This window comes from Lithobates pipiens, unplaced genomic scaffold, assembly GCF_037356315.1.
Source record: "Lithobates pipiens isolate NorthernLeopardFrog02 unplaced genomic scaffold, aLitPip1_a1.2 Scaffold_16, whole genome shotgun sequence".
NCBI lineage: Eukaryota > Metazoa > Chordata > Amphibia > Anura > Ranidae > Lithobates > Lithobates pipiens.
This window is the reverse complement of record NW_027507748.1, coordinates 579,363,619-579,390,904: the sequence shown is the minus strand read 5'-3', so window position 1 is coordinate 579,390,904 and position 27,286 is coordinate 579,363,619. Positions and strand designations below refer to the sequence as shown.

The 27,286-nt window shown below is 44.8% G+C and overlaps 1 protein-coding gene across 5 annotated transcripts in view; it reads right to left on the bottom strand.

Moving 5' to 3' along the window:
- The window catches only part of ZNF385A (zinc finger protein 385A), a 496,355-nt gene that overhangs the window by 115,122 nt on the left and 353,947 nt on the right, over window positions 1–27,286 (bottom strand). Inside the window, exon 1 of one of the 5 annotated variants that reach the window (XM_077483786.1) lies at window positions 15,439–15,604. The exons of the other annotated variants lie outside the window; for them this stretch is intronic. Coding sequence (XP_077339912.1) covers window positions 15,439–15,552 — 114 coding nt within the window. The 5' untranslated portion in view covers window positions 15,553–15,604. Of the gene's footprint in view, window positions 1–15,438; window positions 15,605–27,286 lie in introns of those variants that run through there. 5 annotated transcript variants of the gene reach the window in all.

Here is a 27,286-nt window from a genome sequence, read left to right as displayed (position 1 = left end):
TGATCCACAGAAGCATCAGCATTTACACATGAACAGGGGTGTACAGTCACTTACTTCTATGGCTGATGGTATGCCTTACACTAGGCCTTAGATGGATAGTGGTAGTTTGAATCACCACGTGACTTTTCGTATTTCTCAGGGCCTTAAAGTTAAACTCTGAGCACAAAATACATTAATTTAAATACAGCCACCAAAGATATAAAAAATGTGTACATTAAATACCTTTGCAAACTAATTTATTACCTTGTAAAAGTAGTGATGACATCACCACTGTACTGTACATAGGCAGCAGAGCTGTGGGAGAAACCCAAAAGGTCCACTTACTATGTGCTGCCTGCAGAAATCTATAGGAGGGGCAGAGACAAGACCAGTCACCCTGCACAAGGAGAGAGAGCAGCAATGACCGGTCTTTACTACAGGAAGTTCTGGACATAGGCATTGTGCCACTGTGACTTAGTACACAGGTCTGGAATAGATACACAAAGCTCACCAAGAGTCTAGTAAGAATATACACGGCTTTTGTATTTAGGCAAAGGGCATTGCTGGAGTTGCCATCCCTTACCCTCCAGTAAGACCAAAGTGAGGATGTCTCATTCTATCAAATTATTGATTAAGGCAAAAATAAATATGCAGAAATCTTAAAAAAAAACAATAAAAACCTCACTTCAGTCATCTCTTTTCAGGAAACTAAAGCCTATTTACTTTCTATGGGTAACAGCATTTCCATTACGGAGAATCCAACAGGAAGAAAGTTAATTTCTCTGCAGAGGAGCACAGAAGTGAAATCCCCAACATGAATATATGAAAAGACTCAGACTGATCCATTGGCAGTAGGGTTGCACCCATACCGTTAAGTAGCGATAGTCATTCAAATGCTCCGATACCTGAAACCGATACTTTCAGACTGTTTTTTTAAAAGAGGAATCGCAGTCTGCTCACATAATTTGTGATCAGAAGATCTTTGCCATTCTGACGCTTCCCTCCAACCATTTTGCACATTATTTTACATATACATTGTGATTCTGTACTTGCCAAATATGCTGCAGGAATCTCCCTCCACTGAGTTTGGCTGCATCCATGTTAACTGTGGGCAGCTGAAGCTGCTGCCTGTTCACTTCCTGGATTTACACAGACACACAGAGGCACACAGACATGCACACACATTATATATATAAATATATATATATATATATATATATATATATATATATATATATATATATATATATATAAAATATATATAAATATATATATATATATATATATATATATATATATATATACACAGACACACACACACATATATATATAAATATATATATATATACAGACACACTCACACCTCTGCTTACCTGCTCATTCCTCCTCTGTGGATGAATACAAATGGATCTCAGCAGTCTCCTGTTATCTCTGCCCTTATCCAGCCCCCTCCAGCTCTGCAGCTCTGATTGGCTCCCCTATGACTCATCCTCCCTCCCTTGCTGGCAAACTCTCATGAGAGTTAGAGTGAGAGCTGAGCGTGATGTCATAAGCCTAGGCTCATTACCAGACAAGAAACAGGAAGTGGACTGTATAAGGTATTTACTGGCAGAAAATTAATGTTTTACTATCCAAAGTTAAAACAACAAGGGCAGAAGATTTAATACATGGAAAGTTGAAAAAATGACTGAAGGATTCCCCCACGACCAACTTAAATGTAAGAAAAAAAAAAAACAAGTCAATTATTGGTTGTTAAGGAGCAGGGCCGTTGCATCCTTAACAACCAATGACTCATTCAGCTGTCAGTGGGGTTCCCCTGTTGTCAGCTGAAGTGTAAACAAAGTCCCGGCAATTGGAGCTGTAAAAAAAAAAGCACCCGACAATGTTTGTCAACAATATTGCTCAGCCATTAAAACAGAAAGATAAAAAGAAAGATTGTATGTTTCTGCTTATTCATCTACAGATCAAAGGGATGAACTTCGATCTGCAGATTAAGTCAGTTTAAATCAACGTTTCACATTGAAAATAACTTTTCAATGTTTTGTGCCATTGCTGACAGCTGAAGTGTAAACAAAACAGTTGCGGTAGGTATCGGTAATTGGTATTGGCGAGTACTAAAAAAAAGTATTAGTACAACAGTTGGTGTTATTATTCGCAGATTGAAGAAACACAACATAACTGTCAATCTCCCTCGGTCTGGGGCTACAAGCAAGATCTCACCTTGTGGAGTTTCAATGATCATGGGAACGGTGAGGAATCAGCCCAGAACTACACAGGAGAATCTTATCAATGATCTTAAGACATCTGAGACCATAGTCACCAAAAAACAAATTGGTAACACACTACGCTGTGAAGGACTGAAATCCTGCACCACCTGCAAGGTCCCCCTGCTCAAGAAAGCACATGTACAGGCCCGTCTGAAGTTTGATAATGGACATTTGAATGATTCAGAGGAGAACTGGGTGAAAGTGTTGTGGTCAGATGAGACCAAAAATCAAGCTCTTTGGCATCAACTCTTTGGCAGCATCAAAGGGACAATAAATGGGTCCATGTACCGCCAAATTTTGGGTGAAAACCTCCTTCCCTCAGCCAAGGCATTAAGGTCCTGGAAGCACATTAAGGTCCTGGAGTGGACTAGCCAGTCTCTAGACCTTAATCCTATAGAAAATATGTGAAGGGAGCTGAAGGTTCGAGTTACCAAACATCAGCCTCAAAACCTTAAGGACTTGGAGAAGATCTCCTAAGAGGAGTGGGACAAAACCCCTCCTGAGATGTGTGCAAACCTGGTGACCAACTACAAGAAATGTTTGACCTCTGTAAATTACCAACAAGGGTTTTGCCACTAAGTACTAAGTCATGTTTTGCGAAGGGGTCAAATACTTATTTCACAAACCACTTCAGCCCCCGAAGATTTGGCTGCTCAATGACCAGGCCATTTTTTTTTTCATTTTTTTTTTTTTGCGATATGGCACTGCGACGCTTTAACTGACATTGTGCAATGCTGTACCCAAACAAAATTGAAGTCCTTTTTTTCCCACAAATAGAGCTTTCTTTTGGTGGTATTTGATCACCTCTGCATTTTTTTTTTTTGTGATATAAACAAAAGAAGAGCGACAATTTTGAAAAAAACATAATGGGGTTGATTTACTAAAGGCAAATCCACTCTGCTCTACAAGTGCACTTGAAAGTGCACCGAAAGTGTACTTGGAAGTGCAGTGGCTGTAGCTCTGTGGGGAAGATCTGAAATGAGGGGAAGCTCTGCTGATTTTATCATCCAATCATGTGCAAGATAAAATGCTGTTTTTTATTTTCTTTGTATGTCCCCCTCAGATCTATAGCAACTGCACTTTCAAGTGCACTTGCAGTTCACTATTAGTGCAAAGTGGATTTGCCTTTAGTAAATCAACCTCAATATCTTTTACTTTTTGCTAAATATCCCACATTTTTTCTTCAAAAAAACAAATTTTTTCCTCAGTTTAGGCCAATTCTTCTACATATTTTTGGTAAAAAAAATCGCAAAAAGCATATATTGATTGGTTTGCGCAAAAGTTATAGCGTCTACAAAATAGGGGATAGATTTTTGGCATTTTAATTATTATGATTTTTTTTTTACTAGTAATGGCAGCGATCTGCGATTTTTATTGGGACTGCGATATTGCGGCAGACAAATTGGACACATTTGACAATTATACAGTGATCAGTGTTATAAAAATGCACTGATTACTTTTTTTTCCCTCACTGTATTACAGGTTCAGCATCACTGCCCAGAAACTTCACTTTATTTCATGTATTTATATAATGCTGACTACATAGGCAGCCCTTTACATACCATGCATTCACATCAGTCCTTGCCACCAATTTAAGGTCCCTATCCCATGCATACATAGTAGGGCCAATTTACCTACCAGCATGTCTTTGGAGTGTAGGAAGAAACCAGAGGAAATCCAGGCAAGCACAAGAAGTACATACAAACTCCATGCAGATAGTATCCTGTTTGGGATTTGAACTGTGGACCCAAGTGCTGCAAGGCAGAAGTGTCAAGCACTTAGCCACAATGACTTATATCCAGCAACGACCTGGACACTGATGCACCTACAGTTTTTACCTCCCTAATGAATACTAATGAAAGGTTTTTTTTGTTGTTGCTTACTTCCCTGTCGAATGGCTTTCCTAGCGATGAATGAGTAATGAAGCATACTGCTGAATCATGATATATTTATAACCTTCTATTAACTCTTGTAAGCTTCACCTGCTAAGACTCTTTTCTCACTTTTGTGAGTGTGGGAGTACCCAACATAGATACAGCCATGGGGGACATACACCAGGGGTGTCAGCACTGTGTGCAGACAGGTAGGGAAAATGTTATGGGAAAAGGCTTAAAGTAAACCTGTGCTTACTCCAAATTAATATTTACCTTTCCTTCCCCCCCACCCATGTTGTTCACCTACATGTAAGCTCCAAGTAGGACCTAATCCTGTTCTCGTGTGAAGGGTTTCATGGACCTAATTCTATTAAAATAGAATATAATGTGCTGCAATACCTAAATTCGCCAGCAGAGTGAGCTGGTTCAGTAAATAGGGAATTCCCAATTAAATCATTCAACAATTTAAAAGAGAAGTAATCACAAAGCTATTTTGGTCACACTTCTCTTGTGGGTCACAGGAGTGCCCTTACTTTTGCATTTTTCTGACCAAGAATCAGCCGACAGCGGGCTAAAGCTCACTGTCGGCTGGCATGCCAGAGCTGCTCCAGTCTCTGGATTATCCCGACAATATTGTTGGGATCCACATAGAAGCCTGACCTCTGAGTGTCTAAGTTAGTTGCTCCTGCCCCTTCCCCAGCCCGGTACTCCACTGGGGGCTGGAGTGGCAGAGCACAGAGTCACCATCTCTGCTCAGAGCGGACCTAAAAAATGAGTTATCAGAGGTCATGTGACAGCTCAGTTCTCAGCAGGGAACAGCAGCAGCAGCATTGGACCTATGCAGTCATATAGGTATATGTACACTGCATGGGTTAACTGCTTGTTTTCTCTAGGGGTAAACACAGGGTCTATACTCCCCTGATCCTTCGGAAAACAGTGCTTCCCCACATCCAGCATAGTTACATAGTTAGTAAGGTTGAATAAAGACACCAGTCCATCCAGTTCAACCCGAGTCTACAATTGTCCCTATCCCTGTACATTGCACACTCACATCGGTCCCTACCCTCAAGGAGCCCATGATCCAAGGTCCCCATTCATATACTAGGAGCCAATTTTGGACAGAAGCCAATTAACCTACCTGCATGTCTTTGGAATGTGGGAGGAAACTGGAGTACCCGGAGGAAACCCACGCAGGCACAGGGAGAGCATGCAAACTCCAGGCAGGTAGTGACCCTTCTTACTGCTAGGTGAGAGTGCTAACCACTACACCACTGTGCCGCCCAGCAGTGGAATGTTCCTGACGTCTTCATGTCCAGAGCCGTTCTATGGACGTGATGACGTCAGGAATAGTCCACCGCACAAGACCGCTGGTCTGCAGTGGGGTGGGGGTGCAGCAGCAATAGGGATCAGTCTTGTGCTGGAAGGATCAGAGGATTAGGTGAGTAAATCTCAGCTTTCCAAACCCCTAGACAAAAAAAGCAGTTAACCCATGCAGTGCGGGCACAGCCACACTGCATGGTAAAAAGAAATAATTTTCCCGGAGTTCATCTTTAATGAATAGTACACTAGTACAGGCTCTTGTAGATGTTTAAGAATTATTATACTTTCCTTTTAGTGTTTAAAGCAGAAGTGGGGAAATGTATCAGTGCAGCTGTGGTGAAACAAATCCCAACATGCCCCTGACTCTGGGAGTCACACCTATGGCTGTCAGAGTCTTGCAATGCCTAGTGCAGTGGTTCTCAACTCCTTTCCTCAGGACCCACTAACAGGCCAAGTTTGCAAGATAATCTAGTCTGCATCTCCCCAAGGTAATACTTAAAGTCTGTCCTGTTAGTGGGCAGGAGTTGCGAACCAATGGCCTAGTGGGATTTGTAGATTGAGCACAGCAGGAATGCCAAGGTTGCCTACTCATCGTTTAGAGGAGGATGTTATCGGTCTGCTGCAGGCAGGAGGAAGCATTTCCTTAGTCTTACCTTCCCCAGTTATCTATCACTCCCACCGTACAATGTACCTATCTGGAAAGTCACAGCTGTAGAAAGCAGCACGAGGTTGATCTATGTGAGATATCACACAATGTATATACACAAGAACATAGAGACTATCAAGCTTGCATCTGAATTTACATGACTATCATCCCTGGGCCAGCATTGTAGTCTAGAAGTAAATTCTGACCCCCCAAATGATGTCTAGGTAAAGTTGGAGCCGGCCTTCTTTGGAGAAAGGCAGATGAAGGCATTGTCAGAAATACTGTGATCTCTTTGGGAGGTAACTGTTTCACCTATTAGCTATCTGGGATGCAGTTAGAGTTAAAAATATCACCGTCATGAGAATTACTTCAGTTTATGGACTACAAAGGCTTTATAGTGCCCAGGAGAAGCACATATGGCCTGACCACTCTCAGGCTCGGAGGCACCTACACTGCATAGTGAGTATACAAACATGATAGCTTAGCACATCTGTGTGTCATGTTAGTTCTATTTCTATTCCGAGGAGATGGGGAGGTCATAGGAGGTACAGGCAGATGCTGGTGGTGCTGCTTTTCAGCAAACAATGAACAAGATCATTTAAACTGCTTAAAGCCCAACTCTGGGAAAAGTCCTCCCTTGCAGTGGGACTGCACCCGTACAACTCCTCACTTAGTCTATGGCAGGGGTCGCAACAAAGGGCCAGATTACTGCCCTTCAAAGTTTAAGGGTCGCACTATGGCCAGTGGGAGTAGAAAATGTGACGTCATCGGTGGGGGTAAACAGTGCCATAGGCTTGGAGGTCAGTGGGAGTAAAAATATTATATCATAGGCGTCAATGGAAGGAATAGTACCCCATTGTTGGTGTCAGTGGGAGGAATAATGCCCCATTGGTGGTGTCAGTGGGAAGAATAGTGCCCTACTGTTGGTGTCAGTGGAAGGAAGAGAACCCCTCTGTTGGTGTCAGTAGGAGGAAGAGTACCCCACTGTTGGTGTCAGTAGGAGGACGAGTACCCCATTGTTGGTGTCAGTGAGAGGAATAATGCCCCATTATTGGTGGCAGTGGGAGGAATAGTGCAGAGCATATCAAAATGTTCACCCTCCTGTACTGTGTGGTAAGTCCCAACGCGTTATCAGACTCTTATCTTGACATGTTTGTATGTAAGTACTATGTTAGTATGTGGATTATGCACACCTCACTGTCTTCCAAAGACTGGGGGAGTCCAAATGAACTGAAATCATAGAAGAGCACAGAGGGCGCATAGGCCTAGTGCATTATCCTCAATATATGTTTTATTTAATGAAAATAGAGGTGAGTATACTCACAAACCATTACTTGTGTCATAACATAAAATCATCCGCTTAAATCCATATGTGGAAATCACAACACTTGTAGTCACATTGGTTAACGCGTGTCAAGGTTTCCCTCTACTTCAGAGCCTTGTTTACAGTTGTGCTCATAAGGCAACTTTCACAATGGGGTGGGCGGGCACCGGTGGTAAAGTGGCACTATTTCCAGCGCCGCTTTACTGCCACTATTCCGCTGGCGGACGAAAAAGGGTTAAACCCGCCCACAAAGTGGCGTTTTGCGGTTTAGCAGCACTGCCCTGTTGTTTTCAATGGGTAGGGGGGCAAAGATGCAGCTTGCAGGACTTTTTTTTACCAGTATGAAAGCCCTCTGGCTTTTGCACTGGAGACACAGGAGAGGCTTTTTACAGGGCCTATGCAGGCGCTATTTTTAGCGCTGTATTGCCTGTACAGCGCCTCAGTGTGAAAGCAGCCTAAGTTTACATACCCTGGCAGAATTTATAATTTCTTGGTAATTTTTCAGAGAATTTAAATGATAACACAAAAATATTTCTTGCAGTCATGGTTAGTGTTTGGCTAAGTCCATTTATTATCAATCAACTGTTTACTCTTTATTAATCATAATGGCAAAAGAAACTACCCAAATGACCCTGATCAAAAGTTTATATACCCTGGTGATTTTGGCCTGATAACATGCACACAAGTTGACACAAAGGGGTTTGAATGGTTATTAAAGGAAACCATCCACACCTGTGATCTGTTTGCTTGTAATTAGTGTGTGTGTATAAAAGGTCATTGGGTTTCTGGACTCCTGACAGACCCTTGCATCTTTCATCCAGTGTGCAGTGAGTCATGGGGAAAGCAACAGAATTGTCAAAGGATCTGCGGGGAAAGGTAGTTGAACTGTATAAAACAGGAAAGGGATATAAAAAGATATTCAAGGAATTGAGAATGCCAATCAGCAGTGTTCAAACTCTAATCAAGAAGTGGAAAATTAGGGGTTCTGTTGAAACCAAACCATGGTCAGGTAGACCAACTAAAATTTCAGCCACAACTGCCAGGAAAATTGTTCGTAATGCAAAGAAAAACCCACAAATAACTTCAGGTGAAATACAGGACTCCCTGAAAACATGTGGTGTGGCTGTTTCAAGATGCACAATAGGAGGCACTTGAAGAAAAAGGGGCTGCATGGTCGAGTCGCCAGAAGAAAGCCGTTACTAAGCAAATGCCACAAAGTATCCCGCTTACAATACGTCAAAGAGCACAGAGACAATCCTCAAACCTTCTGGCACAAAGTCATCTGGAGTGATGAGACCAAAATTGAGCACAACCATATGGCTCCTTTCACACTGAGGCGGTTTTCAGGCGCTACAGCGCTAAAAATAGCACCTGTAAAAACCGGCCCCTTTCACTCCAGTGTGAATACCAGAGGGCTTTCACACTGGAGCGGTGCGCTAGCAGGATGGTGAAAGAAGTCCTGCTAGCTGAATCTTTGGAGCGGTGAAGGAACGGTGTATTCACCGTTCTTAAACCGCTCCTGCCTAAACGCTACATTTGGAGAGGAGTCAACAAGGCCTATGATGAAAGGTACGGAGGTGGATCGCTGATGTTTTGGGGATGTGTGAGCTACAAAGGCACAGGAAATTTGGTCAAAATTGTGAAAAGATGAATGTAGTATGTTATCAAAAAATACTGGAGGAAAATTTGCATTTATCAGCCAGGAAGCTGCGCATGGGACATTCCAACATTACAATGTTCCAAAACACAAGGCCAAGCAGACCTGTCATTGGCTAAAGCAGAAAAAAGCAAAAGTTCTAGAGTGGCCATCTCAGTCTCAATACCTCAATATCATTGAGCCACTCCGGGGAGATCTCAAACATGCAGTTCATGTAAGACAGCCCAAGAATTTACAGGAACTAGAGGCTTTTTGCCAAGTGGAATGGGCAGCTTTACCATCTGAGAAGATAAAGCGCCCCATCCACAAATAACACAAAGAACCATTAAGAACTGGGGTATGTAAACTTTTGATCCGGATCATTTGGGTAGTTTCTGTTGTGATTATGATTTAAAAAGTGTAAACACAGTTGAATGATAATAAATAACTTCAGCCAAACACTAACCACGAGTGAAAGAAAAGTTTTTGTGTTATCATTCATATTTTCTGAAAAATGGCCAAGAAATCATAAATTCTGCCAGGGTATGTAAACTTATGAGCACAACTGTAAATGTCTCAGTACTGACAATGAACTTTTCAGTCAGGATCATGATTTCTCTGTTTGACGCTGCTGTATATAGCTTCCTAGTTAGTGCACCATTGTTGGTGTCAGTGGGAGGAAGAGTGCTCCACTGTTGGTGTCAGTGGGAGGAATAATTCCCAATTGTTGTTGTCAGTGGGAGGAAGAGTACCCCATTGTTGGTGTGAGTGGGAAGAAGAGTACCCCATTGTTGGTGTCAGTGGGAGGAATAATTCCCAATTGTTGGTATCAGCGGAAGGAATAGTGCCCCATTGTTGTGTCAGTGGGAGGAATAATTCTCAATTGTTGGTGTCAGTGGAAGGAAGAGTACCCCATTGTTGGTGTCAGTGAGAGGAAGAGTACCCCTCTGTTGATGTCAGTGGGAGTAATAATTCCCAATTGTTGGTGTCAGTGGGAGGAATAATTCCCAATTGTTGGTGTCAGTGGGAGGAATAATTCCCAATTGTTGTTGTCAGTGGGAGGAAGAGTACCCCATTGTTGGTGTCAGTGGGAAGAAGAGTACCCCATTGTTGGTGTCAGTGGGAGGAATAATTCCCAATTGTTGGTATCAGTGGAAGGAAGAGTACCCCATTGTTGGTGTCAGTGGGAGGAATAATTCCCAATTGTTGGTATCAGTGGAAGGAATAGTGCCCCATTGTTGTGTCAGTGGGAGGAATAATTCCCAATTGTTAGTGTCAGTGGGAGGAAGAGTACCCCATTGTTGGTGTCAGTAGGAGGAAGAGTACCCCATTGGTGGTATCAGTGGGAGGAATAATTCCCAATTGTTAGAGTCAGTGGGAGGAAGAGTACCCCATTGTTGGTGTCAGTAGGAGGAAGAGTACCCCAATGTTGGTGTCAGTGGGAGAAATCATTCCCAATTGTTGGTGTCAGTGGGAGGAAGAGTACCCCAAGGCCAGATAATGGCATGCAAAGGGTCATATCCAGTCCATGGACCGCAGCTTGAAAACCTCTGGTCTAAGTGACAGTAAGAGCACTTTTACTTACCTGATCCTTACTTTGGCAAACGGCGCTCCCTCATACTCAGGTATGAGTTACGGTATCTCCAAAACGCACCTTCTGCAAACCTACTATTTACTGTATATATACTATGTACACCTACAGAAAGTCCCACAGCAAACATGGATTACCAATGCAATACCAATGATGTCAGTCCCTGCTCTCCGCTCTGCTCCTCCTGTGCTCACTGGAGCCCTGGGCTGCAGAAGGGGGTGGCTGCAGCTGGCCTTAGATCTCAGCCATGCACTGAGAGGCAGGGCCAGCTGTCAATCAGGCAAATGGGAGGATCCTGAGAATATGGATCCAACCATTGCAGACTTGCAGACTGCCATCTTTACTGACGGTTCCCCAAAATATCCCGTCTTTGCTGACAGCTCCCAGAAATATCCCACGGCACACCTGCAATTCTCCCGCGGCACACGGTTTGTGAATCACTGCTCTAGATCTGTCTTGATGTGTAGGTTTTAATGAAGGTGACCTCTGATTATACATCATCTGCTTGGGGTGACTTGCCTACTTTTTGGAAAAGTGTTTCATAAACCTAAATAAAATACTGACTACACCCAGCTTACCAGAAGCCTGGTAGAATGTCCTCCATGGGCAGGAGATGATGGTAGCCCTATCTGGCTGATAACGGTTAGATCAGGAATTTACTTTGGCATTCGGTGACCTCTACAGTCTGACTTTGGTTGATCTTAACAGACTGTTAAAAAACGGACTTTTCCATCTCATTGCTATTGTAGCCTTGTAATAAGTGCCAAGCGTGCCTGTTCATTGACTAAACAAAGCCGTGCATGTTTATTCCATAACTGCAATGGTTTGGCAGTAATTACCACCCCCTATCTATAGATAAGCCCTGGTAGATGTGTGGCCAATAAAGGGATTATCCGGTAAGCCTGCATGTGACAGCAGAGCCAGGAATGCCCAGTAAACCCGTCCCTGGGGTGATCCCTGGTCCAGGTGTATACCAACATCTGGAATATGGGCACTGGCTGAGCCTGACCTCCTCCCACATCGGGTACACACCATCTTACGTCCAGAAATAAACTGCCGTACAATGGGGCCACAAACTGGTTAATGATCCCGAGCTGTAAATGAATAAAGACGCACAGACAAGTATGTAGAAACTATTTCCTGTACAGACGACAAACACAACTGTACAGAAAACAAGAGGAATGTTTCCCCACAGATTAGAGAGCAGATCCCCCATGAGGAGGAGATACACAGCCAGGAGAAGTGGAGGCAGACACACACTAAGGCAGCAGAAGGTGAGGAGACACAGAGGCGGTGTGAGCAGATGGAGGAGAAGCAAGGATGGAGGAGAGACGAGGGATGGAGGAGAGACGAGGGATGGAGGAGAGACGAGGGATGGAGGAGAGACGAGGGATGGAGGAGAGACGAGGGATGGAGGAGAACCAGGGATGGAGAAGAGGAAGAGACAAGGATCTGCTGGGAAGAGGGATCAGGGGACAGACAGATGTACCCTCCAATCCTCCATACATGACATCCCGTGTCCCTCTCACTGAGTGATATGAGCACCCCATCCCCCACCCTTCACTGTGCACAAGTGTCATCTTCATCCCCATCAACTCTTCATTGTGTACAAGTGGCATCCCCATCCTCATCAACTCTTCACTGTGCACAAGTGTCATCTTCATCCTCATCAACTCTTCCCTGTGCATAAGTGTCATCTTCATCCCCATCAACTCTTCCCTGTGCATAAGTGTCATCTTCATCCCCATCAACTCTTCCCTGTGCACAAGTGTCATCTTCATCCCCATCAACTCTTCATTGTGTACAAGTGTCATCCCCATCCTCATCAACTCTTCACTGTGCACGAGTGTCATCTTCATCCTCATCAACTCTTCCCTGTGCATAAGTGTCATCTTCATCCCCATCAACTCTTCCCTGTGCATAAGTGTCATCTTCATCCCCATCAACTCTTCCCTGTGCATAAGTGTCATCTTCATCCCCATCAACTTTTCATTGTGTACAAGTGTCATCCCCATCCTCATCAACTCTTCACTGTGAACAAGTGTCATATTCATCCTCATCAACTCTTCCCTGTGCATAAGTGTCATCTTCATCCTCATCAACCCTTCACTGTGCACAAGTGTCATCCCCATCCTCATTAACCCTTCACTGTGCACACGTGTCATCTTCATCCCCATCAACCCTTCACTGTGCACAAGTGTCAGCTTCATCCTCATCAACCCTTCACTGTGCACAAGTGTCAGCTTCATCCCCATCAACCCTTCACTGTGCACACGTGTCATCTTCATCCCCATCAACCCTTTACTGTGCACAAGTGTCATCTTCATCCCCATCAACTCTTCCCTGTGCATAAGTGTCATCTTCATCCCCATCAACTTTTCATTGTGTACAAGTGTCATCCCCATCCTCATCAACTCTTCACTGTGAACAAGTGTCATATTCATCCTCATCAACTCTTCCCTGTGCATAAGTGTCATCTTCATCCTCATCAACCCTTCACTGTGCACAAGTGTCATCCCCATCCTCATTAACCCTTCACTGTGCACACGTGTCATCTTCATCCCCATCAACCCTTCACTGTGCACAAGTGTCAGCTTCATCCTCATCAACCCTTCACTGTGCACAAGTGTCAGCTTCATCCCCATCAACCCTTCACTGTGCACACGTGTCATCTTCATCCCCATCAACCCTTTACTGTGCACAAGTGTCATCTTCATCCTCATCAACTCTTTATTGTACACAAGAGTTAGCTTCATCTTCATCAAACCTTCACTGTGCACAAGTGTCACCCTCATCAAGTCTTCACTGTGAATGTGTCATCTTCATCCTCATTAACTCTTTAATGTGCACAAGTGTCACCCTCATCCTCATCAACTCTTCACTGTGAACGAGTGTCATCTTCATCCTCATCAACCCTTCAATGTGCACAAGTGTCATCTTCATTCTCATTAACCCTTTACTGTGCACAAGTATCATCTTCAACCTCATTAACTCCTCACTCTGTACAATATCATCTTTATCCTCAACTCTTTACTGTGCCTGAGTGTCATCTTCATCAACCCTTCACAGCGCTGTGCACATGTGTCATTTTCATCCTAATCAGCCCTTCACTGCACTGTGCACAGTTGTCATCTTTGTTCTCATTAACCCTTCACTGTACAGGTGTCATCTTCATCCTCATTGACCCTTCACCTCAATTTGCACGAGTGTCATCTTCATGCTCATTAACCCCTCCCCACTACGCAAGGGTCATCTGCATCCTCATCAACTTTTCACCACACTGTGCACAGGTGTCATCTTTATCCTTACAAACCCTTAACTCCAAGGGAGCATTTTTCTCAAGTGTCAATGTCACCCTCATTAGCACCTCAGTGCTGATTGATGCACTCTGTACAAGTGTCATCGTCATCCTCATTAGCAACTCAATGCTGGGGAGCACTTTGTACAAGTGTCATCTTCATCCTCATCAACCCTTCATTACACTATGCACCGGTGTCATCTTCATCCTAATAACCCCTCACTGCCAGAGAGCAATGTGCACTCGGCATGTCCTGACCAGTGTCATCTTCATCCCCATTAACCCTTCACTGCCAGGGAGCGATGTCCTCAAGTGTCACCCTCACCCTCATTAACCCTTCATTGCCCCGAAGAAATGTGTGTCACCGGCAATCCCTGTACCTGCCAGGGGGCACTCCTGCACAAGTGTCATCTTCATCCTCCTTAACCCTTCCCTGCCAGTGTGAGCAATCACAGCATGAAGGATAATCCATGGATGTTTTCCATGTGTGTATCCAATGGGTGATCAGTCTCGGATCTGGGGGGGGGGCGGGGGGTGATGGTGACACCGGGGATCATGTTGGTGAATTGCCCAGATCCATGGCTGTCATGGCTGGATACTTTGTACTCCTCTAGAGAAGGCTCAGCCAGGAGTTCCCAGCTGCTCACAGATGGGGAGAACGTTCAATGAAAAGTAAAGAATGTTCTATGAAAGTGTGTGTGTCTTTCTAATCGTTATTGGGTCAAATCGACATTCGTTTTCCACCACAGTGATAAGAAAATCGAAAGGAGCCGGACGGAAAATCTTTCGGGAATTATGAATTTCTAACAGTGTATGTGGTTTTCATTCAATAAAGTCAATTCTTTCCAAAATCAAATGGTAAAAACATGGAACATTTTTAAAATGACAATGTTCTGAGAATTTTCATGAGTTTCCCTAAGAATTCTTCTTCTATATTTTACCCATCTTAAGGATCCCCATACATGCTACAATCTGACCATACAATTTATGTACAATTAACTACCATATTATTATCCATTCGATTTTATTATTATTATCCAATCAATCAAGATGATCACACTAGCAAACCACTGAATAGCCATAACTTCTGATCCATTTGGATGGGATTGAATCCCATGGAGCGGATCGGTCGGATTGGAATATGATCGGCGGTGGGGTCTATGGATGGGCAGCACTTATATATCATGTTTATGTATACAATTGTATGACAATCGATCAGATGATGATATGGTACTGAGATGAATAACTTACAATCATATCTCCCAACTATTGATTATTTTCATATCGATCGATCAGGTTGTAGACGATAGATGGATTATTCTATGGATGGTATATAGAAGACGTGTGTATGGGCAGCATTAAATCCAGTACAGCTCTGTAATCGCCTACAATATCCGATCCGCATAGTTAGCTGAGATTGTTTTGTGTGTGGGGAGCCCGATACACACCCCGACCCCCCCAATGTCCGATCAGAGCGATCACACACCATGCAACTCTACCCACCTCCTCCATGGCTCTCATCCCCGGATCGGTGGGATCGTTCCTCTCCCCGCACACACTGCCTCTCATTGTCCGGGGATGGGGGGTACTCCTATCGCTGCTGTGTACTCCGCACATGTACTGTCATCGCCATCCCGGCCGGAGGTGATCAGCAGGTGACTGGGGAGGATAGGGTTACACGGGGAGCGCTGCGGGCTCAGGGGAGGGGCCTGTCACAGCTTTAGCCAATCACAGCACCGTCTATACAGGGAGGCGTGGTCCATGGATTGGATCTATCTCTTCGCTCAGGCATGCAGGAGAAAGTTTATTATTATTATTATTATTATTCAGGATTTCTATGTTCCATCCATTCATTCTTTATTATTATTAGTTATTTTTAACCTCTATTTAACCACTTAAGGACCGAGCCTCTATTTTAGATGTTATTTACAAGTTAAAAATATTAATTTTTTTTGCTAGAAAATTACTTAGAACCCCCAAACATTATACTTTTATATTTTTTCTAACACCCTAGAGAATAAAATGGCGGTCGTTGCAATACTTTCTATCACACCGTATTTGCTCAGCAGTCTTACAAGCACACTTTAAAAAAAAAAAAAAACACACACATTTTTAAATTAAAAAAATAAGACAACAGTAAAGGTAGCCCAATTTTTTTTATATTGTGAAAGATAATGTTACGCCAAGTAAATTGACACCAAACATGTCACGCTTCAAAATTGCGCCTGCTTGTGGAATGGCGACAAACTTTTACCCTTAAAGCGGGAGTCCACCGGGACTCCGCGTTTTTTTTTTTTTTTTTAAAAGCCAGCAGCTACAAATACTGCAGCTGCTGACTTTTAAATAGTGACACTTACCTGTCCAGCGCGCCCGCGATGTTGGCACCCGAAGCCGATCGCTCGCTCGTGCCGCCGCCATCTTGGGTATGGGAATCAGGAAATGGAGCCTTTCGGCTTCATTTCCCGGTTCCCTACTGCGCATGCGCGAGCCGCGCGGCGCAATCCGGACGGTCCCCGCTGCCTCTGGGAGCTGTGTTTTTCCCAGCAGGCAGCGGGGCACTTGCTGAAGGGGGCGGGCGCTTGCGGAAAGGGGCGTAACGTACGCCCCTTTCCGCAGAGAGCTAGCCCGGAAGTGGGTGCAGTTACCTGGATTATCCAGGTAACTGCACCCCCCTCCCCCCTGAAAGGTGCCGATTGTGGCGCCGGAGGGGGGGGGATTCCGATGAGCGGAGGTCCATTTTAGGGTGGACCTCCACTTTAAAAATCTCCATAGGCGACGTTTAAAAAATTCTACAGGTTGCATGTTTTGCGTTAAAGAGGAGCTCTATTGTTCTCACTCTAATGATAGCGGCGATAACTCACATGTGTGGTTTGAACATCGGGGCGTGTTTTAAAAAAAAAATGTTTTCTTATTTATTTTACCTTTTTTTTTTTTTATTTTTTTTTACACTGTTTAAAAAAAAAAAAAAATAAAAAAAAAAATGTGTCACTTTTATTCCTATTACAAGGAATGTACACATCCCTTGTAATAGAAAAAAGCATGACAGGTCCTCTTAAATATGAGATCTGGGGTCAAAAAGGCCTCAGATCTCATATTTACACTAAAATGCAATAAAGAAAAAAAATGGCATAAAAAAAAAAATGAAAAAAAAAATGGCCCTTTAAAGCTATGGGCGGAAGTGACGTTTTGACGTTGCCACCGCCCTGCAATGCCATGGAGACAGGTGGGGACCATCTTCCCCTCACTCGTCTCCATACCCAGCATGTGAAAGGATCCAATCGCCCCTGCCAATGGCTCCGGTAAGTGGAGGAAGGCACCGGATCGCGCCAGGAGGGGGGGCCGTCTCCCTCCACAGATAAAAGTGATCTCGCAGGGAATCATCATCATCATGTGGGATGGACGAGAAGAGAGGAGGGGCCACCGGGGAGAAGCGATGCGTGACATGAGAAAGAACTTACTACAGAAGCTTCCTGCTCTACTCTGCATGCTGGCTAGTAAACAATGTGCCCCATAATGTGCCATGTGCCCCATAATGTGACATATGCCCTGATGTGCCTCATGATGTGACATGTGTCCCATAATCTGCCATGTGCCCCATCCTGTGCCCTGATGTGCCATTATGTGCCCTTATGTGCCATGTGCCCCGAGCCCTGATGTGCCCTAATGTGCCATGTGCCATTATGTACCCTGATGTGCTATCTGCCCTGATGTGCCCCAATGTGGCATGTGCCCCGTCCCCTGATGTGCCCCGTGCTCTGATGTCCTCTGTGCCCTGATGTGCTATGTGCCCCGATGTGCTATATGGTCTGATGTGCTAAGTGCTCTGATGTGCTATGTGCCTTCATGTGCCCCGTGCCCTAATGTGCTATATGCCCTGATGTGCCCCGTGCCCTGATGTGCCCTAATGTGCCCCGTGCCCTGATGTGCTATGTGCCCCGTGCCCTGATGTGCTATGTGTGCTGATGTGCCCTGTGCCGTGATGTGCTATGTGCCCTAATGTGCTATGTGCCCTGATGTACGCCGTGGCCTAATGTGCTATGTGCCCTGTACCCTGATGTGCCCTGTGCCCTTTTTTGCCTTGTGCCCCGATGTCCTGTGACCTGATGTGCTGTGCACTGATGTGTCCTGTGTCCCAATATGCATTGTGCCCCGATGTGCTGTGCCCCGATGTCATGTGCCCTGATGTCCTGTGCCCCAGTGTGCTGTGCCTCAATGTTGTGTGCCCTGATGTACTGTGACCTGTGCCCTGATGTGCCCTGATGTCCTGTACCCTGATGTGCTGTGTCCTGATGTGCTGCGCCCTGTACCGTGATGTGCTGTGCCCTGTACCCTGATGTGTTGTGCCCTCATGTGCCCTGTATGCTGATGTGCTGGGGTCTGTTCCCTGATGTGCTGTGCCCTGTACCCTGATGTGGCCTGGTGTGCTGTAACCTGATGTGCTGTGCCCTGATGTGCTGGGCTCTGTACCCTAATGTGCTGTGCCCTGATGTGCTGGGCTTTGTACCCTGATGTGCTGTGCCCTGATGTGCTGGGCTTTGTACCCTGATGTGCCTTGTGCACTGATGTACTGGGCTCCGTATCCTGATGTGCCTTGTGCCCTGATCTGCTGGGCTCTATACCCTGGTGTGCTGTGCCCTGATGTACTGGGCTCTGTACCCTGATGTGCCTTGTGCCCTGATGTGCTGGGCTCTGTACCCTGATGTGCTGTGCCCTGATGTGCTGGGCTCTGTACTGTACCCTGATGTGTTGTGCCCTGGGCCAGTCTGGATGAAGTCCAGGGCCACATTTTTATCCCAGTCCAGCCCTGTATAGAGAGGGAGAGGGGAGAAGGGAAAGAGGGAGAGGGGAGATAGAGTAGGTTTTTTCTTATATTAGATGCCAGCAGTGATTTTTTTTAATCATTTCAACTCATTAGACACTATGGGCAGCATAACTACTTATTAAACAAGCATGATAAAAGCGTAACTCCTCTTCTGTTGAGAAAAAAAAAAACATTCCCCTCTGGCTGATCTATGTACATTACAAGGATTTTGACAAACTTTGCTGCAGATTTCTACCTTTTGTTATTCTGAAGAAATTCCTGTGTGTTTCTCTGTGCCCATGTGAGTCTAATAGGAGTGGTTTCTTAATTATCAACCAGCCGCTGCAACCGCATGGCTCTAATGAGGAAAATTGCCAGACCTGCATACTTTTAAATGTGATTTCCTATTGGAAGTATCTCACCAAAAATGATATTTTTGTTGCAAGGGATGCCTGAAATCTGACTTGTATCTTAGTGCAGACTTCTGGGAAATACAGTGAGCCAATCACACAAGCAGGAAATGGTGTTTCTGGGGTGGCGGGGGGAGGGGGATCTGTACAGATTCTGTGTACAGAACACCTCCGGGTAGTCATATTGCATTTCACAGAAAATTACAGAGATGCAGATTAAAAGGAGAGGTAATTTTTAATACCATTCAATTACATTATGACTTGTGTTGTAATTGTGTGTATATATATATATATATATATATATATATATATTATTTTTTTTTATTTGCTATTTTTTCCCCACAAAAGTGGAGTTACCCTTGGTGACGTTGTAATGTATTTTTAAATACTTCTTACTTTTATTGAATTTGTGCCTTTTGCCAATCATGTATGACGAGCTGGAACATGTCCTTTGCATTGTCTCAGTGGGTAGTTGTATAGGTAGGTCTTATTAACCACTTCCCGACCAGCGCACGACGATGTACGTCGACAGCATGGCACGGGCAGGCATATTGGCGTACATGTACGTCCAATATTCGTTGCCGCCGTGCCATCGGGAGCGCGCCGCCGGCGGCGCGCTCCCGCGCTGGTCGGGACCCCCGTGAGTCCGGTCGCGGGACCCGCGGACGTCTCACGGAGCGGCCGAATGGAGGAAATGCTGTATAAACAACATTTTCCCATTCTGCCTAGCAACTAGTGACGCTGATCTCTGCTCCATGTGATTGGAGCAGAGATCAGTGTACACTAAATGAAAGCCCAACCCCCCCCACAGTTAGTAACACACCCCTAGGAACACTTAACCCCTACACTGCCACCCACAGGTTAACCCTTTCACTGCCAGTGTCATTTACACAGGAATCACTGCATTTATATAGCAGTGATTACTGTATAAATGACAATGGTCCCAAAAATGTCTCAAAAATGTCCGATGGGTCCCCGACAATGTCGCAGTCACAATAAAAATCGCAGATCGCCGCCATTACTAGTAAAAAAAAAAATAATAAAAAATTATTAATAAAAATGCTATAAAACTATCCCTATTTTGTAAACGCTATAACTTTTGCGCAAACCAATCAATAATCGCTTATTGCGATTTTTTTTACCAAAAATATGTAGAAGAATACGTATCGGCCTAAATTGAGGGAAAAAAATGTTTTTTTATATATTTTTGGGGGATATTTATTATAACAAAAAGTAAAAAATAATGCGTTTTTTTCAAAATTGTCGCTCTATTTTTGTTTATAGCGCAAAAAATAAAAACCGCAGGGGTGATCAAATACCACCAAAAGAAAGCTCTATTTGTGGGAAAGAAAGGACGTCAATTTTGTTTGGGAGCCACGTCGCACGACCGCGCAATTGTCAGTTAAAGCGACACAGTGCCGAATCGCAAAAAGTGGTCTGGTCTTTGACCAGCAAATTGGTCCGGTCTGAAAGTGGTTAATTAAACAAAGCTTGAAGCAGAGGTTGGGGATCTGGATGTACAGTGTGTTGTTGGGAGGAAAGAACATAAGGTACTAAGGGTACAGTGCTGCTGTTGCTCTTAGATGAGACACACATCTATTATGCTGGTAAAATACAAACTTCAAAAAATGACGCACTTTTGTTGAATACCAGTTTACACTCCATGGATGTCACTGTGTTCAGCAATTCAAAGAGCTTTGCCTTCCCACTGCAGGATTTCTATGGAGTGCAATTGCAACAGCAACACCTGCAGGTGAGATGTAAATACTGCACCCCATGAGAACCAGAAAGAAAAGGTATGTTATTATGAACTGAAGAATTTATTTTAGCTTGGCCTGTACCATACCTCCCAACTTTTTAAGATAGGAATGAGGGACACCTATTAGCAAAAGTTTGCAGGCATAGGACACCCCCCTTGCAATGCCCCCTTACAGGAGAGTTATACAAAAAAAGATTAGTTAAGCCCACAAGTGTTTTTTTTTTTTTTTAACCACTACTATTCCTTTATAGGTTTAGCACTGGGAAACACGTTTTGAAAGATAAATAGTGCATTTTATATACAAATATATAGAACAGACCAAAATGAGGGACAAATGAGGTGAAAAGGGGGACAGAGGGACATTGTTCCAAAGAAGGGACAGTCCCTGGAAATCAGAGACAGTTGGGAGCTATGCTGTCCTCTTGAATTATTAATTTAGCCCTGATTCACACCGAGGCGGGATTGAAATCGTGCAAGTTCAGCTGAACTTGCACAATTTCATTCCTGCATGTCAGTCTGACAATTTCAGAGACATCTGTGCGGTTTCCTGCACAGATATCTATTGAAATCACACCTGAAATCGCCAAAAGTAGTACAGAAACTACTTTTGGGAATCAGTGCGGCCTCGCATCGATTCGGATGGTTCCATTGCGGGCAATAGCCGCCGATTTGGCATGCGATTTGACATGCCAAATCACATGCCAAACTGCATCAATGTGAACCAGGTCTTAATGGAAAACAAATTCTATTCTATTGAGCCACATGTATCTGGAGGAACTAACCCCTAAGGCCGCTCCAGATGACGTCCCAGTGACAAAACGCATAGGGCGGGACTAACAGCGTTATTGCATCACTTCCGGTTATGAGCCGTGGAGCGATTGATCCGGCTTCTTGATTTTGAACATTTTTTGCTTGAATTATTTTTATTAAATGTGAGTGCCATCTGTATTACTAATACATATTTGGAAATTTGTACGGTATCACACTATGGAGTTTCTTTTCTCGCTACATTTGGGCAACATTTAACCACTTCCCGACCAGCGCACGACGATGTACGTCGACAGAATGGCACGGGCAGGCATATTGGCGTACAGGTACGTCCAATATTCAATGCCGCCCTGCCATCGGGAGCGCGCCGCCGGCGGCGCGCTCCCGCGCTGGTCGGGACCCCCGTGAGTCCGGTCGCGGGACCCGCGGACTCGATCGCCGCGGGCATCCCCGCGATCTTCTCACGGAGCGGCCGAATGGAGGAAATGCTGTGTAAACAGCATTTCTCCATTCTGTCTAGCAACTAGTGATGCTGATCTCTGCTCCATGTGATTGGAGCAGAGATCAGTGTTCACTAAATGAAAGCCCAACCCCCCCACAGTTAGTAACACACCCCTAGGAACACTTAACCCCTACACTGCCACCCACTGGTTAACCCTTTCACTGCCAGTGTCATTTACACAGGAATCACTGCATTTATATAGCAGTGATTACTGTATAAATGACAATGGTCCCAAAAATGTGTCAAAAATGTCCGATGGGTCCCCCACAATGTCGCAGTCACAATAAAAATCGCTGATCGCCGCCATTACTAGTAAAAAAAAAAATAATAAAAATTATTAATAAAATGCTATAAAACGATCCCTATTTTGTAAACGCTATAACTTTTGCGCAAACCAATCAATAATCGCTTATTGCGATTTTTTTTACCAAAAATATGTAGAAGAATACGTATCGGCCTAAACTGAGGGAATTTTTTTTTTTTTATGTATTTTTGGGGGATATTTATTATAGCAAAAAGTAAAAAATAATGCGTTTTTTTCAAAATTGTCGCTCTATTTTTGTTTATAGCGCAAAAAATAAAAACCGCAGGGGTGATCAAATACCACCAAAAGAAAGCTCTATTTGTGGGAAAAAAAGGACGTCAATTTTGTTTGGGAGCCACGACCGCGCAATTGTCAGTTAAAGCGACGCAGTGCCGAATCGCAAAAAGGGGTCTGGTCTTTGACCAGCAAATTGGTCCGGTCTGCAAGTGGTTAAGATGTTAACAGGAAGGAGACCACTTACATCACAGATAAGGAGGCACTTGGAGGATACAGGACAGGAAGTTTTCCTACTCTACAGGCTGCACAGTGGCTCATACTGTAAAGGTGAAATACCTCCTTGTGGGGTCAATAATAGCGGTGAGTGCGTTTCTTATGGGGCACTATTTTCTAAGAAGCACAGAACAATTTGAAGGAGCACATTGTCACTTTATTGCTTAGAATTTCCGACGGAAAAAGTTTGAGAGCAGGATCTAAAATTTTCCGACAACAAAATCCGACTGGACTTTTTCTGATTGTGTGTAGAGAATTCCGACGGACAAAGTGCCACGCCTGCTCAGAATAAATTACGAGACAAAAGCTATTGGCTACTGGCCTCTTTATAGTCCCGTCGTAGGTTATATACATCACCTCGTTCTGAACAATCGGATTTTCCGACAACTTTGTCCGACCGTGTGTATGCAACACAAGTTTCGGCCAAAATCCATTGGAAAAAAAAATCCAATGGATTTTGTGGTCGGAATGTCCGACCGTATGTACAGGGCATTTGGTGTAAGATGCTGCTCCCCACAGCCTATGTTGGCTCCCAGAACCTTTGATTTTTAACAAAAAATATATAAAAATTTGCTAAATATTATTTTAAATTTTTATTGTAGCTGCATCATTTTATGGTGGGAAAGGTGTACAAAAAATCAGGGAAAACCAAACTTTTGCGCTTCATTTTTCCACCCCAGTAAGTCTGTTAACATAGCTTTACGTTAACATTTGGGTTTAGGTTCACTTTAAATGTCAGGCAAACGAAAGCAGCATTCATGGATCAGTGAGCAGAATATAAATCCAAACATTTCTCTTTGGAAAATATGTCTGTTTTTAAAGATGACACTGGATGACCTATAGCAGGCAGAATCTGTTGCTAAATGCAGCAATATAATTACATTGTAACAAATAACTCACAGGCCGCAACCCAAGGTCCCAAGTGGAAAGTCCACTAAGAGAGAATATTTATTACCTCCTATTACTGGATATGAAGTCTGGAGATGTCGAGATCAATTTTATTGTTCAATAACCTTGTGAAAGTTACGAGAGATGCAGTGTGGCAAACTCTGGAAGATGTAGCGCATTTCTGAGATATCAAGACCAAGAATGCCACTGCTCCGCTACCTGATCCGCTGCCTGATCCGCAAGACCTTGTGATGTTTAAAAAATGTTTCTGGTATGTGTGACGGAATACATTGCTCTACACAAGAGATAAAAGAATAGATGATACAAGAACTGCAATGTACAAGGTCACATTTTTGGGCCTTCGGGGAAAACCACTTACTGAACCACCACTGTGTGTTCCAGACTTACCGGACATGTAAACCCAAATCTAAAGTTACATTTACCAAGTTTATAATACTTGCAAAGGGTTCTTTCACATGAGTGACCGGGGGGCAGAAAAAAAACAGACGGCAGAGCCAAAGTTTTATCGCCCTCTATCTGTCCATCTAATTCCTAACAATACAGCCGGACAGGGCTGTACACATGGCACAGCCTCAATGGTTCACTTTGTGGCTGTGACATTTATATCTCAGGCAAATTTTGAAAAAAAATCAATTGCAGCCACTGTGCCATCAAATGCTGCCACTATGCCATTAAACGCTGCCACTGTGCCTATCAATCGCTGCCACTGTGCCCATTAAACGCTGCCACTGTGCCATCAAATGCTGCCACTGTGCCCATTAAATGCTGCCACTGTGCCATCAAATGCTGCCACTGTACCCTCAAACGCTGCCACTGGGCCCATCAAACCCTGCCACTGTGCTGTTCGAACCTGCCACTGTGCCAGCCCAGCATGGCACTCGCAGGTCACCTTTTTTGACACCTATTAGAGCCTATGGCTCTAATCAGACAGCTTGAAAAACACCCCCCCCACTGTAATTCAGGCATCCTGCGCCCGAAAAGGGGCCGGCGCCTGAATAGAGGGTGGCAGCAGCAGCCATAGATAGATTCATGCAATGCATGAATCTATGTATTGGTGATAGAGGGGGTGGCAGGAGAGAGAGGGTGGCAGGAGAGAGGGGGCAGCGCCCGTGCACCCTTAATCTCAGGTGCCACCACTGATCTCAGGTGCAGAGTTTGACAAAGAATGTTGTCCATCTAACTCACCTATTAAAGCAGAGCTTCTCCCAAAATGGGAAGTTCCACTTCAAAGTGTTACTAAATCCACAAAAGTAAAATTAATCTGTATATGCAGTAAAGCATGTGTGTTATACTCATTGTGGAACCTAAGGGGTTAATCCTCTGCATTGTGTAAAAAGGCTTCTTGATCCTGTCTTCTCTGACCCTTCACTCTTTTACTGTCCCCAATCCATCTGCTTATAGTACAGAGCATTTTGGGCACTCTGCACATGCTCAGTTTGGTGTGTATTGCTGGAGAGTTGTTTTTTTTTGTTGTTTTTTTTGTTTTTTTGTTAGGAGGGTGCATGTGTTCAGCATAGGGCCAATCAGCACTATCCAGACGGTGAGTCAGGAGTCCTGCAGCCTCATAGGACAGTCAGAGAATGAAAACTCCTCCTTTAACCAGTGTTCAGCTGGACACTGATAGAATTTACAAGACTGCTATATACTGATGAGAAAGGGTGTTTAGCAGTTTATCTTTACTAAAATAATTGCATTTCCATGTTCTGTGCATTGTGGGAGACAAGATATAGTGAATGCAGGCTCCTGGCTTTAGTAACACTTTAACCACTTGCTTACTGGGCACTTAAACCCCCCTCAGTCCCAGACCAATTTTCAGCTTTCAGCGCTGATGCACTTTGAATGACAATTGCGCGGTCATACAACACTGTACCCAAATGAAATTTTTATCATTTTTTTCCCACAAATAGAGCTTTCTTTTGGTGGTATTTAGTTACAGCTCGGAGTTTTATTTTTTGCTAAACAAACAAAAAAAGATGCAAAAAAATAAAAATAAAAAATCATGTTTTAATAGTTTGTTATACAATTTTGCAAACGGGTCATTTTTCTCCTTCATTGAAGTGCGCTGATTAGGCGGCACTGATAGGCTGCATTGGTGGGCACTGATGGGCTGCATTGGTGGGCACTGATGGGCTGCATTGGTGGGCACTGATAGGCTGCATTGGTGGGCACTGATGGGCTGCACTGGTGGGCACTGATAGGCATAGTTAAGGCGGCACTAATAGGCACAGATAAGGCGGCACCGATCGGCACAGATAAGGCGGCACTGATGGGCAAAGATGGGCACAGATAAGATGGCATGGATGGGTGGCACGGATAAGTGGCACGGATGGGCACTGATAGGTACCACTGATAGATGGGACTGATGGGCACTGATAGGTGGCACTGATAGGTGGCTCTGATAGGTGGCACTGCTGGGCACTGATGGGCGGCACTGCTGGGCACTGATGGGCGGCACTGCTGGGCACTGATGGGCGGCACTGGGGTGCAGCACCTTTGCGGCAGATTGTGGGCACTGTGGGTGGCACTGTTGGTGGCACTGCTGGATGGCACTGTGGGTGGCATTGTGGGTGGCACTGTGGGTGGCGCTGGGGGCACTATGGGCACTGCTGGGTGGCACTGATGGGGGGCACTTACTTTCATTCAGGATGGCACTGCGGTGGGCAGGTGGGCACTGGCAGGGGGCAGGTGGTCAGCTGTATTGCTGGCCGTGATCGGGACTGATGTCCCGATCACGGCCGCCGGTGATCGGCTTTTTTTTTCTCTCCTCGCGCTGTCAGCGCGAGGAGGAATAATAGCCGATTACCGGCTCCGTTCTGTCACATGATCAGCTGTCATTGGCTGACAGCTGATCATGTGATAAGGGGTCGGGATCGACCCCTTACACGGATCGGTGATCAGGCGAGTCTCATGGACTCGCCGATCACAGAGCGCGCCGCGCGCGCCCCTCAGGGGGCGCACAGGCCGCTCGTAACCAGGACGACGTCAATAGACGTAGTCCTGGAAATGTAGGTCCGCGCTAATGCCGTCATTTGGCAATAGCGCGGATCTCAAGTGGTTAAAGCGGGTTCCACCCTAAAGTGGAACTTCCGCTGATCGGAACCCTCCCCCCCTCCGGTGTCACAATTGGCACCTTACAGGGGGGAGGGGGGTGGAGATACCTGTCAAAGACAGGTATTTACACCCACTTCCGGGCATAGACTCCCGTGGGAGTCTATGTCATTTCCTGTCCTGCCGCGCTGTCTGCTGGGACACACACGGGTCCCAGTGACAGCGCGGAGAATTCCTATTGCGCTGCGCGACTCGTGCATGCGCAGTAGGGAACCAGGAAGTGAAGCTTCCTGATTCCCTCACCTAGAATGGTGACGGCAGCAGCTGAGAGCCGAGCGAT